The sequence below is a fragment of the Brachyistius frenatus genome, unplaced genomic scaffold (assembly GCF_029030835.1).
Source record: "Brachyistius frenatus isolate BFR_SWC_R1_liver_20210118 unplaced genomic scaffold, ASM2903083v1 Contig_121, whole genome shotgun sequence".
In the NCBI taxonomy this organism is placed as follows: domain Eukaryota; kingdom Metazoa; phylum Chordata; class Actinopteri; family Embiotocidae; genus Brachyistius; species Brachyistius frenatus.
The window spans coordinates 1,116,313-1,136,431 of NW_027210720.1; the positions used below are offsets into that span (position 1 = coordinate 1,116,313).

General features: G+C 41.1%; 1 protein-coding gene across 1 annotated transcript in view; it reads right to left on the reverse strand.

The window, feature by feature from the left end:
- The window catches only part of LOC138629793 (protein turtle homolog B-like), a 98,583-nt gene extending 79,432 nt beyond the window's left edge, over nucleotides 1-19,151 (reverse strand). Inside the window, exons 1-2 of the mRNA XM_069713729.1 lie at nucleotides 18,941-19,151; nucleotides 3,749-3,895 (exon numbers count right to left, since the gene is read on the reverse strand). Coding sequence (XP_069569830.1) covers nucleotides 3,749-3,895; nucleotides 18,941-19,151 — 358 coding nt within the window. The remainder of the gene's footprint in view (nucleotides 1-3,748; nucleotides 3,896-18,940) is intronic.
- Nucleotides 19,152-20,119: the final 968 nt, after the last annotated feature.

The window sequence follows — 20,119 nt, forward strand, 5'->3', positions numbered from 1 at the left end:
TCACACTCAACCGTCAACAACACATACCACGTTATAGGCTACGAACCAAACTGGCTTTCAGTTCGGTCGGAATAAGTTTGTTCTCCTGCTGACCTCCACCCACGCCGACTACACCTTCACTTCCAGTGAAAAACTGGAACTAAATGCTGCCACAAGTTCAAGAGTAAGAGTATTTCATTCCAAAAAGATCACACAAACCTAAAACACATTTCCTGTTCAACAAAAAGCAGTGATGTGGAACAAATTGGTGGAGCCACGTCGTGGGATCATGTTTCAGAACTGGACTGGTGATGTTATTGTTGATTCCAGACGTTCCCCTAATTGCTGCTGGAATACTGTTGAAATCTGCTTGAAAAAAACTTTCTCTTGCACATCACTCACCGAAGTTGACGTTAACATTTTGGCTTCCCGGTTAGCTGCGTCCTGCACAACACCAATTACTGTGTGAATACAACGTGTGATCAAAGTGCTGCAGCTCGTATGCCTCGGTGACAGGACACTAAAGGGCAGTGGAAGAGTGATGGGCGGGAACAGAAGAGGCAGAGGAGGAAGCCGGAGGCCTCCAAACACTTCAGGAGAGAGGAGCAGGAGGAGGAGGAGGAGGAGAAGCAGGAGGAGGAGCAGGAGGAGGAAGAGGAGGAGGAGGAGGAAGAGGAGGAAGAGGGGGAAGAGGAGGATGCCAGAGGCCTCCAAACATTTCAGGAGAGAGGAGAGGAGGAGGAGGAGGAGAACAAGGAGGAGGAGCAGGAGGAAGAGGAGGAGGAGGAGGCGAAGTCAAACAGAGCAACAGCAACACTAATGAAACTGAGCTAATGTGCCGTGACTATGCGGGCGGGTGTCGGTTGAGTGTGCGGGACCGTATCTGGTGCGTCTGTTACCACGGCAACAAGCATCTGATGTCTGATTAAGGGACTTGATGACTGCTGAAGCTGCTGAGTGAAGGAAAGGATTGTGTTTGTTTTTGTGAGTCAGTACTGTGAGCGATTACACTGAGAAGTGTTTGTCTGCTGCATTTTTTTAAAAACACTATCAAAGATAGTTCATGTGCAGTAATATGGAGGAATGAAACATAAAAAATGAATAAAGAAATAAATATAGAACTCACGAAATGCACCAAAAATATAAAAATAAATGGAGGCATTAACTGAATAAATGTGCCATGAATAGATATTTCTGTTTTAATTCCAATTCTAACTCTTATCCTATCTCTACTGTATCTTTGCATTAATTCTCCTATTTATTTACTTTTTCATTTAACTTTCAGTTTTCCCTTTAATTTTATTTATTAATATATTCTTTTCCCTTCTTTTCTGTTAATTCATGCAAATATGTCTGTATTATTATTTATTTTCCCCAAACTCCTTTATTTTTGCTTTAAATTTCTTTATGCATTTCTGCTTTATTATGCAAATGAGGGGCTGTCATTAAAAGCGTGTCATGAAGTCAACTTTCTCCCAGCTGGCGGATCAACACAGACTGACTGTACATGTTCTGCTCCCACAACAACAGAAATAACTACCTCCAGTCAGGAGATTACAAGAAATCACGTGTCCAGTGGTGGAAAGTAACTAAGTACAGGACTGACTTCAATTAGTTCTATTTAAAAAGCCGACTCTTGATCAGCTGTTTTAGGAAATTACAGACCAATTTCCAACCTGGCGTTTATTTCTAAAATCCTTGAAAAAGTTGTTGCAAATCAACTGTTTGATCATTTCCAAAGGAATGATCTGTTTGAAGATTTTCAGGCTTTAGAGTTCATCATAGCACAGAAACAGCTCTGGTGAAAGTTACTAACGACCTTTTATTAGCCTCAGATAATGGACTCGTCTCTGTACTTGTTCTTCTGGACCTCAGTGCTGCTTTTGATACGATTGATCATACGATCTTATTACAGAGATTAGAAGACGTTACGAGGATTAAAGGAACTGCATTAGACTGGTTCAAATCCTACTTATCAGATAGATTCCAGTTTGTTCATGTCAACAATGAGTCTTCCAGACAAACAAGAGTTAGTTATGGAGTTCCACAAGGCTCAGTGTTAGGCCCAATACTTTTTACTTTGTCCATGCTTCCATTAGGAGATGTCATCAGGAAGCACTGCATCAACTTCCATTGTTATGTATAGACTCAAAACGTTCCTTCTTGATAAAGCCTATAGTTAGGGCTGGCTCAGGTAGACCTGAACCAACCCTTAGTTATGCTGTTATAGGCCGAGGCTGTTGGGGGACCTCGTTACATACTGAGCTTCTTTTCTTTCCTCCTCCTCTTTAACTGACTCATACCTCACCATCTTTCTCTCTCCCATAGTTTCTTCTTATTATCTGTTGTCTCCATTCAGTTCCTTCGCTCGTATAGTTTCTGCTCTTTCTTTTCCAGATGTCCCGTCATGGAGCTGCATGTCTCTGCTCTGTGCTTGTCGTCTCCACCAACAGTTCTTCTCTTGTATCTCTATGCTGTCCTTTTCTCTCTCTGCTCTCCTCTCACCCCAACCGGTCGAGGCAGATGCTCCGCCCACCTCTGAGCCTGGTTCTGTTGACAGATGCTCCGCCCACCTCTGATCCTGGTTCTGTTAACAGATGTTCTCCACCTCTGATCCTGGTTCTGTTGAAGGTTTCTTCCTGTTAAAGGGAGTTTTTCTTCCCTCTGTTGGAGGTTTTTCTCCCTTAAAGAGGAGTTTTTCCCTCCTAGCTTATCTGGGAATTGTTGAATTGTTGGGTTTCTCTGTATAATATTGTAAAGTTCTTCTGTAAGGACTTTAATGTGTTAAGTGCCATGAAATAACCTATGCTGTGACTTGGCGCTATATAAATAAAGTTGAATTGAATTGAATCATGGCCAATCAAAGCAGCTCCTCTCTTTCCATTTAAAACAGCTGTGGCTCTGGTTTTGTAACGGTTTCAGAAGGAGCAGACGGACATCATCCAAACTTCACAGGAGGAAACTGACACTCGTCACATATTCACCAGATTCATGGTACAAAGAGTCGGCCTCTACGGGCTGATGGTGGTTAATGGACTTGGAAAGAGGTAACTGGTATTATAAATTCTTCTTCCCTCTATTATTTGTTGGGTTTTGTCTCTGGTGGTTTTGTGTTTGTGACCCGTTTATGTCTCTTTGTGATTTTATTTTCTCATTTTGGGATTGTTTTGTGTCTTTTACTTTTTATTTATCCATTTGCGGTCATTGTGAGTCTCTGTGCTTGTTTGTGTCTCTGTGATCAGTTTGCATCCATTTGTGTTCAGTTTGTCTTGTTGGTTTGTGTCTCCAAACCAACAACAAGCGGTTGTTTGGTTTCTGATTGAGGCTGTCTCCTGAGGTTGTTGCTTGTCTCTTTTTGTGTTCTTCTGTGTTTATTTCTGGTTGTTGTAATTCAAGCCTGTTTACAGTTATTTGTGTCTATTTGGTTTCATTTTGCATCTCGTACTTGTTGGATTGGATATTTGTAGTCATCTGACCTGTCGGGGCCGCAGACACTTTTACTTGTTGGCCAAATCTGTAATATTTCCCTTTAAAAATCTTGTGGTTCAATACTAACAATAATAACAATCATGATGATTATAATCAGCCTCACAACAGACATAATAAACATACGATTCCCAAAGGCAACAAATGTTCAGTCATTTCAAAGTTTCTAAATATATGTGTGATAATGTATATGTGCACATGTGTATTGTATGAGCAGCGTCTCGCAGGTCTGATCTGCAACACCGAACCCTCTGAATAATGCATGATGCCTGATGCTGCTTACCGTTCACTGTTAGATGCACCCAGCTGCCGTTGTGGAAGGTGTCATACTGCTGCTCCAGCATCAGCACCTTGCACTCATACCAGCCCTGGTCGTCTGAGCGGACGTTGTCTATCCGCAGGGAGGACTTGCCGTGCAGACTGGCCCGGCCTGGCCGAGGGAGGCGGAGATGTGGCGTCGGCAGGAAGGGACACGGGGAGGTCAGGAGGACGGGGGATCGAATGTAATGCAGGAAATGGAGGGACAAGTGAGAGGTGAGAGAAGAGAAACACCACATGAATGTTAAAGAGAAAATCAACCTTTGAACAGTTTGCATGTAAATTGGCAGGGATCACAGAGTTCATCGCACTGTTAGTGGGGTGTTAATGTTAGTGTGGCTGTCTCACAGCATTTCTAAAGAAAGACGCTGCAGCGCTGTTAACCTGCAACACAACATCAAAGCAGCAGAGCGACTGCAGTTGGATGTGCGAAGAGAAATCTATCAGTTAGGCCTCGGTGCGTCTGAGATGTCCTCATCTCCATGTGTGCCGTGGCCTATTTTGGAGATGCACTGAGGCAAGGACAGGTCACTTCTTCCTCTGAGGAGAGGGAAGTGGCCGACATGACAACATGAGAGCCCCGAGGGTTACACAGGAGTCACAACCCGTCACAACACATATCGCCTTTCACTCGGTGAGTGGAGTCAGGAAGAGAGCTGCATTTTACTTTTACAGATCAAAAGCTGAAGGGGTGATGTGTGTGTGTGTGTGTGGGGGGGGGATGATGTTGCTCCGGGCAATCTGGCAACTGGATCATAACAGATGGCAACTGGCAATAAGGGTTAAACAAAGGGCTTTCAGGGAGCATGCGGCGGCTCCAAACGTCAGTATTATCAAAGCCTGGCTCTCCCTCATTAATCCTCCCCACCTCCCCCTGCCCCAATCTTCTCCACTTTGTGGGTATTCCTGACTAATTTTGTGTTTTCCCTCATAAATCCCCTCTGCAGCATAACACGGTAGGTAAATATATCAGCTGCATTGCCGGCTGTCTCAGTGAGTTAAGGTAGACAGTCACAGTGATGTTTGCATGTGTGTGTGTGTGTGTGTGTGTGTGTGTGTGTGTGTGTGTGTGTGTGTGTGTGTGTGTGTGTGTGTGTGCGTGTGCGTGTGCGTGTGTGTGTGTGCCCCGGATAGACTATTTATATATCAGATTATATTTGTCCAGCTTCCAACCGTGTCTGTCTCCTCTATGCTGACTGGAAGGAGCTGATAAAGACACTCGCTGCTACTTTTTGAATGTATGCATTTCAAACTATGTATTTAATGCTGTAGACTGTGAACAGGATCTAATTCCTGCACTGCTCTGTTTGTTCAGACACTACCTGTCCTTTGAGTTCACTTCCAACAGTCTGTCCCAACTGTTTACTGGTTGTCTATTTTGGACTTGATATATTTAAGCATAAAAATGTATGAACAAGAAATCATGCATGAGTGTGTCTGTGTAAATATTCTTTACCTGTGACCTTCTCTTTCAGTGTACTGTCATAGATGAGCAATGTGCATTTCCCACTTTAATCCCGTATTTACCCTGTGAACAGTCATGGAAATTCACATGTTCTTCAAAAACTACTAAAAAGCACATTTCTAACTTAAGATGGTGAGACTGTTTACGCACAAGATTTTATAGTAGGAGTGTAGCGCAAAGTTCCTCTATATCTATGTCTGTATCAACCATCAACCATCAGTGATGTCATCATCCATCAGTGATGTCATCGTTGGTTTGTGAACGTTATGAATCCTCCAGTTCAGATTCTGTCCGTCACCATCTTGCTAGTTCGGAGCGGTTTGGAGCAGGAAGTGACCATATTTGGACGAGCTGGGGGAGGAGCCAGCGGTGGATCTGACCGATCTGATTGGAAACCTGACGATACTACGTCCCGCCCACCGATAGCTGTAACCTGACTGCACCACAGGCCTGTCAATCAAACAGACACGCCCCCAAAAACAGGTCTTCTTGAATCTTCTTTTCTAATGAATGAGGGATTATTTTCAGATGGACCTCCAGAAAACTAAGAAGAAGGAGTGACTTTAGCTAACAACACCGAGATAACTGATGGACACATTTTATTCACTTTGGATTTGATGAGAGAAGTTGAATGGGAGTCTATGGAGCCGGAGGCTTTTTGGAGCCGACCTCTAGTGGTACTCGCTGGTATTGTAGCTTAAGACACTTCCGCAATTGGCCTCATTTTTCAGACCTGGAAGCTACTAAAACTTTATGTACAGTCAGGGGTCTGCATCTCTTTATTTGAAATCATTGAAACAGCTTCATTTTCTGCATTGACTTGTGTTTTACTGTTACTTACAGTATATAATCCGCCCAGCGCAGTTGGGCACATCGTTTTTTTTGTGCAGCGCCACGGGATTTTTTTTTCCACGTTTGCGCTGAGTTGTATCAATGTGATGGGCGGAACATCACAACACAGGGTGTGTCGGTAAAGCAGTGCGATTTTAGTGTCAATTTTGAGGTGAAGCTCCTGACCTATAACTGCAGGAGTTTATGCATTGCAAAACTGCCGTATGATTGGCTGATTGGGATCATTAAATAAATTGAATAAGCGTGTACATATGCATGTACAGCAGTTTAGATCCTTACTAAATATACAATGTAGAGCACTACAATGTACCTAAACGAATCCAAGACATGCTATATATACAGAGTTCATTGAGCCACATTGTAGGATTTTTCTTTAAAAACTGGATGTGGTGAAACACAATAAGAGGAGATCCAGATGAATGTTAAGTTGGCCTTCAGTGTCTCAGATCGAAAAGGAGAAAGTCAAAACAAAATAAGAAAGCTGAGAACAGCAGATCTGAAAAGCTCTATTAGCCTTTTTGTATGTACTTTTTAGTGCCGTGTCTTACTTCCTCATCACTTCCGTCTGCCATCAACTTACACTTTTGTAATTTTAGCACCATTTAATTGTTCAGCTGATGCTGTTTTGGCTGCCATCGCTCAATCAACTGGATTACTTTCAAACTGGAGTAAATGTATGAAGACAATTTTCTCTGTTTTCTACAGAGCATTATGAATTTTTCTCTTTAATAGAAAATTGGAGATCCAGTCACCACTTTGAAAACTTCGGCCAATTTAAGCAGTATATTAATGATGTTGACAAGCTGTACGATTGGATTGGACTGAGTTATGATCACGATTGGGAATAGCATTGGATAGCAATAAATTGTAAGAGGTCAGTGGGAAGGAAAAACTTGTTCAGGACAGCCTGCACAAGAAACACGACTTCTTTCTTTGCAATGTTTTGCACTTTGTCCTGTGTATAATTATCATTACAGGCCATGTTGCAAAACCTTTCTTTTGTTCAGTCAAATATATCTCAGAAGTACTGCATTCATTTCTGCAAAAAAATTTAATTTGTCGTGCCAATTAAACTGCAGACAATCCTTCACTTTGGATAATGAATAAAAACCTGATTTGTGACAATTATGGGGTAAATCAAACTCCCTATGAACTGTAATTTTCAGGTATCTATATTCAAATATGTATGTTTGAATGTATTAAAATAATCTGCCACCTAATTTTTGAGATTACCAACTGCAACAGCAACGAGTGAAGACCAAACAGCACAGAAAAAACTATATAATGTATAAGTTGCCGATTGTAATAACAGCACAGTGGGTCGTACAGCAACTGCACAACTTTTATTGGTTCTACCAGCTTAAAACTCCTCAACTTTATCTACTAATGAGATCACCTCTCTTCAGTGCGCATTAGGCCAGCAATGACCCTGCATGTGGATTAACAGACACATATACAGAAAGACCTTTTAATAAAAACCTTGACTTTGCCTTTGTTATAATTCTGCTCTGTAAAATTCAGGATGTGTTTCTGACAAAGTGTTACATGATAAACATGCACATCATCAGCACAGGCTGACTTGACTGTGGCAGCAGTTTACAGGAATCCCCTTGTAAAACACTCAGCCCATTTAGAAGAGAATAAAGCTGTTACACATGCGACTTTGGTACAGCTGAACACCATCAAAACTGTCTTTGTGCCAGCTTTTTACATCTGATGCATGGATGATGTCATCACCATGCAATCTAGCCTTTGCAGATTATCTTTTGAAACTACAGCACGGAAGGGGAAGCCTTTATAGAGACCAGTTCACAGCTACATGTACAGTATATTAGAGTATAGTGCATAGTAAACACAGCTCCTCCATATTAAAGTTCATTTCAGTTTGGTTTGAAACCAGAGCCTTCACATCGACAATAAAACGCTTCAGTTCTCTAGTGATCTCCTGACTAAAGATCAGCGTTCCTACAGCGAGCCCCGGCACCGGCATGTATACGGAGTGCATCTATGCACTATGATGTAAATCTACCAAAAGGCAAAAAGCTGACCCAGAAACACACTTTGATTGACAGCCTCCTCTAGATAGTGAATTTGAAATGCATAAAGAAAGGTAAATAGATAACAAATTGGGGGAAATTAGTCAGGGGGAAATGCAGAGGGGTAATGAATAAATAAAAAGATTTCAAAATGAATTAATCATGAAATAAAATGAATTTATACAAAAGTAAATAAATACAAATCAAGACAGAAATATAAATTTATGTCACATTTGATCAATTATTTAATGGCTGCATTAATTTTCAATATTATTTTGGTAGATCTAAAGGCCTATTCATTCACTCATCAAGTCATTTATTTATCCACCTATTAATTTTGGCATTTACAGTCCTCCCTAATTTGATATAGTTCAGAACACTGAACGTATGGTACCGCTACAATAATGAAACGTGATAAGAAGAAAAGGCTGTGATGACGGAATAAAATGATAAAGTGCTGCAGACAATTACAACAGGTAACTGTGTGGATATGTAGTTTATGTAAAGTACGACTGTCGCTGCTGCTGACTGAGGTGAGAAGTCACTGAAGGGCTCTGGTGGCATTTAAAAGAACTCTCTCTGCTCTCTCTGGCCTCGTTTCGTATCCATACTTCATTAACTTCTTTCAGTAGCAATTATGTCATTTTCACACTCAGAACCCAGTGAGGGCAAACTTCATGAACGCTTTCATGAATTCTTTCAGGGGTGAACTCAGCAGTGTGTAACCCCACAACAGCAACAGAACACACGTACCTATCCAACTAACAAGTCTCTGTAAGTGTTACTGAAGTGAAATAATCTCTGCTACAGATATGATATGATTCCCCGAAATACTTTATGTTCTTTAGTGTAGATTTTAGTTTAGTTGTATTTTGAAAACTGCTGCTTCTCAAATTGCAGTCCTGCATCCCGTTCAGTTTGCACTGTAAATGTCATTCATCAACCAGGTTAAGTCAAGATGTGTTTTATTAATGTGATTCATTTTGTAACGTTGCCACTGGACAAATGCCAGGACTAGTTTTATCCATGGATAAGTGCGGTAGCATCTCTGACCACAGTTATGTGATATTTTCCCACCAAGCAGATTCAGGAAAAATATAAAACAGCATTATATTTCAGATCTTCAAAAATACAGTTAAACGTATTCTGCTGATGCAATATTACAGCATATAGAATTCTCGATTGAATTGCTGTTTAATTCACAGTTGGAAGATAAAAAAAACCAATGAGGGTCAACCAAAATGTATAGAGACTGCTCCTGTTGCAGCATCATGACGTGCACGCAGCAGGGGGACGCTACCACCTTCATGAGTAAGTATCCCAAGCTTTCATTGGTTGATCAACATCAGCTACAGAATTTCACACGTTTATGTGACCACTGTTTCGGCAGCATCTGCAAGCTCTCCATGCAGCTTAACCTCCAGCAGAGAGACTTGGGGGACAGAAAGTTTTGGGGAACAGAAAGAAGTGGCAGGAAGTGACATGCACAGAGCAGGGGTGGTGGGGAGAGGTGTCCATACAATAATATTACACTGGAAGTGAGAACATCATCCCTAAGGCAGCAAAAGCAGCAATCATCAGGCCTTTAGTTCATTGATGTAACAGTGACACAGGTGCAGCTGTGCTCCTCTGATCTGGTCCTATCCAGTCTGCCTTGTTCCACTTCCTGTCTCTTCTATCAGCACACGGCCGTCTGTCACAGAGACACACTCATCATGACGGGCATTGTGCATGGGCTGATTTGTTACCACGGCGATGGTGTTCATCAAAGGCCATACAGATATACTGTAGTTTGGTAAGGTGGTCATCGTATGGACAATTTAAATAATCCTGTATAATCCAAAATCATGATAACCAAACGAAAACCGAATTTATGGTCACTGTTAGACAGGAAAGGCTGAGACACAGATATACTTCCTCCAAAACTGTCAAACATTCCATGAAATAAGGAAATTAGCAAATGCATCGCAGTATTTCAGATTTCAAAGAGCTTAATAATGAACTGTCAAAATTAAAAACGTTTTAACAACCAGAGGGACAGTGAATGACACACACACACACACACACACACACACACACACACACACACACACACACACACACACACACACACACACACACACACACACACACACACACACACACACACACACACAATGGCTTCAGATTTATGTCAAGTTGCAAGCGTGACAAAACACACGGGTATTAATTGCCACTTGCACAATACAAGTCTTTACGCACAAACCGAGACAACTGAGAGTTATACAGGCGGCTGTGAGCAACAAAATACCATCAGCATGTGTAGAACTATGCATCAAGCAGACAAAGTATTCACCACATCCGATAGAGTCGGGTTGCCTTCAACAGTCAATTAAGCATTAGTTGGTGAGAAAAGTCGTTTGATTATATGCCACCATTACATTACATCCCATAGTTTTTGTTCATTGTCTGTTGTCGCTCCATACAGTTCCCCTTGCTCGTGTAGTTTCTGTGCTTTCTTTTGCAGATGTCCCCAGCCATGTTGGATCACCAACAGTTCTTCTCTTGTATCTCTATGCTGTCCTTTTCTCTCTCTGCTCTCCTCTCACCCCAACCGGTCGAGGCAGATGCTCGGCCCACCTCTGAGCCCGGTTCTGTTAACAGATGCTCGGCCCACCTCTGAGCCCGGTTCTGTTAACAGATGCTCGGCCCACCTCTGAGCCCGGTTCTGTCGGAGGTTTCCTCCTGTTAAAAGGGAGGTTTTTTTCCCCTTAAAGGGGAGTTTTTCCCTCCTAGATTATGTGGGAATTGTTGAATTTTGAAAAGTTCTGTTGTTATGACTTTAATTTGTTAAATTCCATGAAATAACCTGTGTTGTGATTTGACGCTATATAAATAAATCAATTGAAATTAAATTGAAAAGTCTTAGTCAACCACAGTTTTCATTACTTGTTAAGTCGCAGGAAGAAAAAGAAACCTAAAACCATGGCTTGTCAGACAGCGTGGGTCACTGCGTTGCTCTCCAAACGTTGTAGATCAACGTCACAATGGTGTCTCTGCCTCTCTCCATCCCTGAAGTGTTGGTCCGGACAGTAAAGGACAGTACCTTGTGTTCTGGGTGATCCGATCACAAGTGGACAGCTCAAAGAAGGGCAGGCTACACCTGCAGTCATCATGCATCTCCACATGTGTCTTGAGTGACCACTTATGACCAGATCTCACTTTCCTGCTCTATATGCAATTAAACACATTACTTGTTTAAATATACAAGTAATTAAACATTCGAACCGAAATGTGAGGAGGGGGGGGCTCTTCCACAGCTCTGGGTCAGAGATTATAGATGAGGTATACTCAAATGAAATAAAACCTAAATCCAGAGGAGGCTTATGAGAGACAAGCAGCTTGTGCTTTAATTCAATAAACAGCTGCTTTATTGTTTCCAGTAAATCTCTCCGACTTTCTGTAGGATTCTGCTGCACTCGGCAGAAATCACGCAGGATATTTTTTTTATTTTTAAGAGCAGGGAGAGATTCTTTAGGTGTAAGAACTATTTGAGTGGAGGAGAAAAGGAAACCCAAAACTAACAAACCAGCTGTAATGAGACATGCGGAAGCACCGGGTCAGAAACAAACACAGGAACCTGGTCTGATTAGATCGGATCTCAATGACACCTCAATGCGCCCTGATTACATTCACCCCTGTACTTTCAGCTGACCACTTGTCAGTGGATCATCCAGGACGGATGTTAATGCTAAATGTGAACAGCCTCATGCATACAACACACACACAAACACACACAGTACACACACAAACACACACTGAGGATCATCACTACTTTTTTAGTCTTGTAGCCAATTCACTTCATGTGTGCAGTTATATTTGAAGAGCTTTTTATTACGGTTTTGTATTTCTCTAATGTAGCACAGTGTTCAAAAATATGAATCTCTTAAGTTAGGAGGTGAATTATAACATAGTAATGTATGTGGATTCTGTGACCTTGAGACAGGACTGGGCTTGCTGTTTTCCATTACTAATATTTGTGCTAAGCCAGTCTTATATTAAACAACAGACAAGGAAGTGACGTCAATCTTTTCATCCAACTCTCCCCCATTAAAGTAAATAAGGCTAATTTTCTAAAATGAAAATGACAGAAGTATTTCTTGAATTGTGCTGTATGAGCCCTGCCATTATTTTGTTTCTGTTTGCTTAATAAGATCGGTCTGAGGTTTAAATGTGAAACTGAAATAACCTTCAGAACTTTAACAGAAGAAGAGTAAGTGGATTTATTAGTGTCAGGAAGTTATTTTAACGAGCTTGGAGATCCTCCATAACAACAGGGGACACTCAACAATGTAATCTGGGACCACATCCGTCTATTTCTTTACTCGTCTGTTCCTCTATTTCCAGTTTCATCTTCGGTTTCTATTGCCCGGCTATCAGTGGATGTACATCTCTTCCTCTGAACTTTCTCATGGAAATGTTTCTTTTCTGTCTCCTGTCGTATAATTTCTTTTTTCACAATAGCTTGTTTGACTGTTGGCAGATGGGTGTCTATGAAACCGTGCCCCTATGGTTGGCTCGACTAGTTAACCCCTCAGCATCTTCCCAATCTAAAGGTGGTACAATGTGAGTCTCTATGTATCTCAGCAGCTCCGACTGTGACCTATGATTTCAATGAGAGTCTGCATCCGCCGATAGAACAGAGAGAATCTCAGTGCTGCAAACAAGGAGATACAGAAAAGTTGTGGTCTCACTGTGGTCTCTCAAAACCAGCTGGCTGCATGTCATTGATTTTTAATAGATGCAGTTTTTACAACAACAACTTTCAAATCTTTAATATAATCCAGAAAACTTGTGTTTTTATGGGGAGGTTTTTGGTTGTTGTTTTATTTTTACCATCTTTTCTTGAAATTGTGATTCCTCTGACTAAAAGTTACTGCTAGTGACAAAATTCAAAGAAATTTCTTAGAATCGTGACATTCTCTACGAATTTCCCCTTAATGTTCAGAGTAAATCCTTGTAAAGATAAAAGTAATTCAACAAAACATCGTCACCCTTAAGAGAGCTCATAAGGAGAAAAACTGTACAGAGAGGAGAAAATGTATAAAGTACAGCGAGGTAAGAGAAATATTCTTCAAACGCTGAATGATGGCACATTAATGAAACACTACAAATTATATCCACAGGGATGATGTTAGTGGTCCATTTCATCTCCCACTCAACACGATAACAGAAATAAAGTGATTGCATATTTGGTGACTGGAAAAATGACGAGTCTGTTCCAACCTTCATCAGCAGCAAACACGCAAACACTTTCACAGCCTGCTCTTAATGCGCAGTTCGTTCTGTTTCCACTGGATGTCACTGTCCATTTTGTGCCCATTATCACCAGGAGGACATTTTTTTGATCAACCAATCACATCTTTTAAAAGGACTTGTCACCTAGCAACGGGGTCGACCACGCCTCCTCACTAAGATCAGTGTTTCTGTCCTTTCCTTGCTCAGAGTTGCTCTGAGAAGTTTCCTAAATCACGTCTAAGCTAAAAAAAAAAAAAAAAAATGTTTGGCTGAGTTAGGAGCTCACTGAGAGGGTTGTAAGAATCTTTGTAAATACGGCCCAGAGTTTTATGGTGGTGTTGTGTCAGTAACTTGAGTGCAAAATCTCAGGTTGTGATCCTTTGATGAACTTACCGTGAGGTCCAATAGTTCTATTGTGGTTCTGGTTCTGACTTGGAAAAACACCCACATTTGTTCGACTCTGATGCATTCATTAGGAAAAAAGATGTTTAAACATTCATGTAACATTAGCAGGCTTTTTTAAAGTTTATTTTTGTTCTATATGGGCAGGAAATTCACCAGTTAAAATGAGAAGCGTCACTCATAGTATGTCTAAGTGACACCTAATATCTACCATACGTATACACACTTGTCTATATGTAGTAACTTCATAAAAGTTACATTTATGGCAGAGCTGTTGTATTGGATTGAACAGCTGTTTTTTTAATAAAATGAGTGTATATATTTGTCACTAATCAAGTTTGATTCCAGCTAAAGTGGAACTTTGGCCTGTTGCCTGGGCAACGCACTCTTAGCACACCGCTGTCTGTACTCATCACTTCAACCACGTGAGTGGAAGTTTTTGGTTTAATCACAGCAGCACAACAAAGACGGAAAGTTACAAATGATCGGTCGGCCGAATGTCACGTGATTGGCTGAAGTTAAAACCATCGTTCGGCCGAATGCTCCGACGACCCTTCTCGAATGAAAAGCTCGTCTTGGTGTTCAGAGGTAAAGCAGAGAAGCCGGGTCCACGGTCTTAATCTTTTAATTATTACCCAGAGTGTAGGAGCCAAATGTTTAAAAAGCCAAATCAAAGTTCCTTACTATGAGTAAATGTAAATGATCAGATTGTGTGGGTGGTATGAGCCCCATGTGGCCAACCATAGTATTAGATTACTGATATATTGGCACCCGTTGATGGCATCACGGGCGTTAGTATCAGCTGTGCATGCAGCTTGCCAAGAATAGAAATAATCTTTCAACGGGTTTAAATTAAATGAGATGTTCATTTGGTAATGTGAGAGTTTATGTTTATTTCTTCTTTACTTTGGGTTCCTTCTTACTTTATAGTGTAGTTCAACACACACACTCACACACACTCACACTCTCTCCATTCATTCATATACCAGATGGACTCGCTGGACATCATATCGTGAGTAACCTAGATGGACTTTACTCTAATAACTCCTCCAGCCTTGTAGATCACTTTTTGGCGATAGAAACGCTCCACGGACTTCCATGAGGAAGTCCTTCCATGGGGAAGTCCTTCCACAGAGATTATGACATCAGGTGAGGTGGGATGTTGACCGAACGGTAAATGAGGAGCTCCTTTCTCACCACTGCAGTCAGGTAGAGCAACAACATCACTGCGGCTGCTTTTCACAGACAAATGTTATGAAAAGCCTTCTCGGGTTTCATCCAGCCGTATACTAGGTGTTGACCCGGTCTTGTAATTCAACGTAACCTGCACTGTCAGGACCCAAGTGAACCCGAGAAGGACCCGTTTGTACAGCGTGCCATTTGACCACAGATGTTGGTTTCAGACGCACTTCGGCCTCCAAAACTCAGCAGTCAGAAAGGCACCTAGTGATCTAATCAATGAAGACAAAGTGTGCGAGGATACAGAGAGATTGTAAAAAGCTCCTGTATTTTTGCCACAATCTTCTCGTTTGTCAGACTATTTGTCTTCCTGCTGCAGAAGGCAGATTGGATAAGAAGTGGAAAGGACATTTTGAAAAGAAAGCTTTTCCCGTATCTGATGCAGACGCTGGTAAATCAATCGACTGGCTTTCAAACACATTGGTGGATTAGCATCTACCGTGTTAATAGCATGTTACTCAAATGTCTCCCATTGGAGTAAACCTGTTTTTCAACAGGTTTCAATCTTTGAAATTTCCAAAACTTTGTCACAACTAAATATGTTTAAGATTTATTAGAGCAGGATGTTGGGAAAACCTGTAGCAGCATTTAACATCCTTACAATGACTATCCTAACATACTCATGTTCAGCAGGTAGAAGTTCACCATGTTCAATGTTCACATTTTTTAAGTATTTGGTCATAAATAAAAGTTGGACAAATAAACATTTTGATTTGGAGGTGGAGCCAGTGGAAAAGTCAGGATCACCAAACCTATTCAAATATGGCTCAAATGTAAATCAAATTTTGATGAAATCACCATAAGAAAATGCTAATTACTACCAGTGTCCCTCCACTAAAGTTCTGCAAATATTCAGAGTTGGGTTTTTTTAAGATAATGACTGATGGTGCTGATTCTCAGGTCGGGTGACTTTCCACCACAGCAGAGGAAAGCATGCAACAAGGTCAAATAACTGAGAGTGTCTCTCAAACCAGTTGGTTTTCTTGTTGCTCCACAAACATCTGATGTTTTCTGTTTTCAGTGGACATTGAAGTCACATGGTTCATGTACATCATCATTTAGTCACCAAGCCTTTTTCTCAACAAAGTCTCAACACCTTTTTTAATATTTTGAGATTTCTTTTCAAGTTTCTCCATTTCATTGAGGTGCACACATTCAAACCTGCACAAACTGAAAACGTGTAGCTTCGGTCAAGCAACATAATAAAATACAGAAAATGGCACTAACGGGAGAATCTCACTTCTGGAGCGATGAAGAAGTTGAATTTTGAGTGCATTTCATTCGGTGTATGCCGAATGAAATGCACTCAAAATTATTCACCATGCCTTTGAGGGCCACAAATGACATTTCTGTCAGTTACCATACACGTTGGTAATTTCTTACCACGTGATGTAAATGATTGTGAATTCACGTGTTGTGACTGAAATCACACAATAACACTTTAGATGAGTAATCCAGAACAATCACTGAAAAAAGCAGGATTATATTTCTGACCTCGTTAAATTAAAGTGATGGAAATATACATTATTGACGATTGCACGTAATCTTACCACCACAGCGATTACACAACCTCAGATACAGCGTGCGCATGGTAGTTCAACACCTCTGGAAACTACAATCATCAAAATGCATCATGATGCTGGGATCATGATCACATCGCCTGCCCAACCCGAATGCACTCTTTGCCATCCCAGCATGCCGCTCACTGGAAAACCTACAGCTAACTCAAAAGAATTACCAACCTAAGTATTTTGTGTTGAGCTGGGCATTTTTTGATGCCAATCCTGACACAGATCTAACAAATTAACTGAGGAAAATGCAATTAAAATAGCAGTTTCACTGCCCAAAATTGTCAAATTAGTTTATGAGCAAAACCTATTTTAAACAGGATAACTATATAATGACGTATCTCAAGAAAATCCTCAAAATCCAAGACTGACAGTGAATTTTATTGTTTAGATTGTGAATACAAATGGTGATTAGTCAAATTAGGATTCAGTTGCAGTTCTTAGCTTGTAAGCCTTTCTATAAAGTTTAGTTTTTCATTTTCATTTTCATTGTCTGTATGAATCTATGATATCTATGTAACATGTAGCTATCACTACCACTCTCTAAAAACCTACATGGATCAGACCTAAAGCAACAGTTAAACTGTTTTGTCTGCTGGAATCAAGAAATGGTTTTCATTGTATAAAATAAAGCAAAGAAATGCAGTCAAACTGTCATGCATGTTTGTGGTTTCCGACTCCTCCTAAATTGGAAAAACTCACATGTAATCTTTTCTGACAAAGACCGCACGATGAAAAGCTCTCCGATTGAAACACATACCAGGAGGGGAATTACTTCTCAAATTGAATGATCAGAGGAAGGAAATCAAAAGGAAAGGGGAGAATCCCTCTCACCTCACCGGCAAACTTCACCTTGAACTCAACAGAGATAATAGGAGGTGGAAAGAGCTGCTGCCTCCAAAGGAAATGTCATCTCATTAAAGCCGTTTCCATGAGTTAGTCAACTTGTTATATAAATTCACTGCTTTGCTTCATCCATTTCTTTGATAGATAAATGTCTATTTATTTTCTTAATGATTTCCAATTTGTCTCTACTTCACGTGCAATATTGTTGTGAAGCAGAATGTGTACTATGCAGCTTACGATGATGCAGTACACACAAATCTAAAAGCCCTAACTAGTTGGAAGAGTCACTCCCAGGCTCCGCCCCACATTCCATATTTGGAAGGTCCTGGCTTCAACCAGACAAGATGGCGTCAATCATAAAGCTGGTCTCAAGGCTTAAATTTGGCTCCCACGCAAACCAATGTGTAATGTCAATCTTCATGCACAGTACATGCTGCAGACACGTATTACTGTGAAATGGTATGTGGATGTTGCACAATGCAAAAGATCCCATTATGAAGCACGATAAATAAAATGAGAAAGCAGGAGCAGTGGGTGGGGGGTGGAGAGAGACATCAGCATAACAATGGACAGATTAACCTTCTGGGGACACACGGGGCAAATATGTTTGCTATATATGGTCCTTATTATCCCCAAGCAGCATCCATCAGTGATGTCATCGTTGGTTTGTGAAAGTTATAAATCCTCCAGTTCAGATTCTGTCCGTCACCATCATGTTAGTTCGGATCGGTTTGGAGCAGGAAGTGACCATATTTGGACGAGCTGGGGGAGGAGCCAGCGGTGGATCTGACTGATCTGATTTGAAACCTGATGATACTACGTCCCGCCCACTGATAGTCGTAATCTTCTGCACAACAGGCCTGTCAATCAAACAGACACGCCCCCAAAAACAGGTCTTTTTGAATGTTATTTTCTATTTAATTACGGCATTATTTTCAGATGCCAGAAAACTAAAAACTGAAACTGAAGGAGTGACTTCAGCAAAACCAAGATAACTCATGGAAAACATTTATTGACTGAGAATTTTTTGAGAGAAGTTGAATGGGAATCTATGGAGCCGGAGGGTTTTTGGAACCAACCTCCAGTGGCACTCGGTGGTATTGCAGCTTAAAACACCTCTGTAGCCGCCTCATTTTTCAGACACAGACCCTCCGTCCACTTTTATATACAGTCTATGATTCTCCCTTCGCAAGATAAGTTGTTGGATGGTTCCGCCTTCTAAGATAGTTGATGAATTAGTAAACTGATAAAAATTGTTGTTCAGTAATTTTTAAGCAAAAATGCAAAGAATTCTCTGGTACCTGCTTGTCAAATGGGAATATTTGCTAGTTTATCAGGTTCACTGACAGTAAACTCAACATGTGCATTTTTTTGACTGTTGGTCTGACAACAAAAAAAGGAAGACATCTGAATATGTTCATGTGCATGTCACAGAATGATAATCCCCATTTATTAATATTTCAGAATCTTACCAGCATATTCCGGGTCCACATGAGGCGGGTAGAAGCGAAAGTTGATGAAGAACGGGATGGGCATTCCATACTTGAACCACTCCACCACATAGGGCTGGCCGTTCAGGGGGTGGGACACGTCGCATCCCAGGATGACATTCTCTCCTGCACGGGCCGTCACAAACTGGGGCTCCTCTCGCACTCCGTGGGCACCTGGGGACACAGTGTGCATGCGTCAGGCTCCGCCTCCTCACCAGTTACACAGCAAATGCTCCAAGTTTCATTTTCAATGCTCAGCTTTGAAAAAAATATATTATTATGCATTGCATTTACATATTCACACATTTTAGCTCCCATTGATTCCTGCATCTGTCAGACAAACAGTAAGAAAGAAAGATTACACTGACAGACAGATCGGATAAAAACACCAGACAAGAGCTGGTTAGATTAGCTCAGAATAAAGACTGGAAACTCTTAGTTGACAGTCTTCTGTTTGACAGGGGGGTTACGTGCCAGACTAGTTTTCTTGGCTCAAAGCAGTTGCCAGGCAACCAGCGGAAACTTCAGGACATTACTGGTCTCATCCAAAAAATAATCCGGCATGTCGCTCCCTCCCTCCCCGTGACGGTCACACAGCTGATTTAAACGACCTGCACTCCAACTCAGTTCTGGAGTTCAAACTGTAATTCACTTTGTCTGCATTTGTTGTACTTCCACATTCACATCGCTCATTAGACACATACATAAGATAAAAAACTGTTTTTACTTCATACGTCAGACTCGTACATTTATTTAAAACTGATAACAGTATGTCAGGTACGCTTTGTAGCACACACACACCTTTAGTTGTCTTCTGCACAGTCACACTTAAGTTATTGGTGCCGAGGACGCAAAACATAACATGTTAACGCTGCTGGATGTCGCCTTATATTAAATAAACATATGTGTGTTTTCTCAAAATGTCAAACCGCCTTAACTACTTTCCCGAGAGGATCGTGACATCAGCCAGTTTGTAGTAAACACCACGGGTGTCTGGTAAAGTCGAGCCACTAGTTTAATGGAAACACCGCCATTAGAGATGGTTCAGATTATAACCAAATAAAGCAAGAGACTCTTTAGAAAAGAACCAGGTTTCCCTCAGGAGGGGAGTGTTTGTGTGTGATAACACAGATGTGGGGGCTTAGCTACAAATTCCATCAC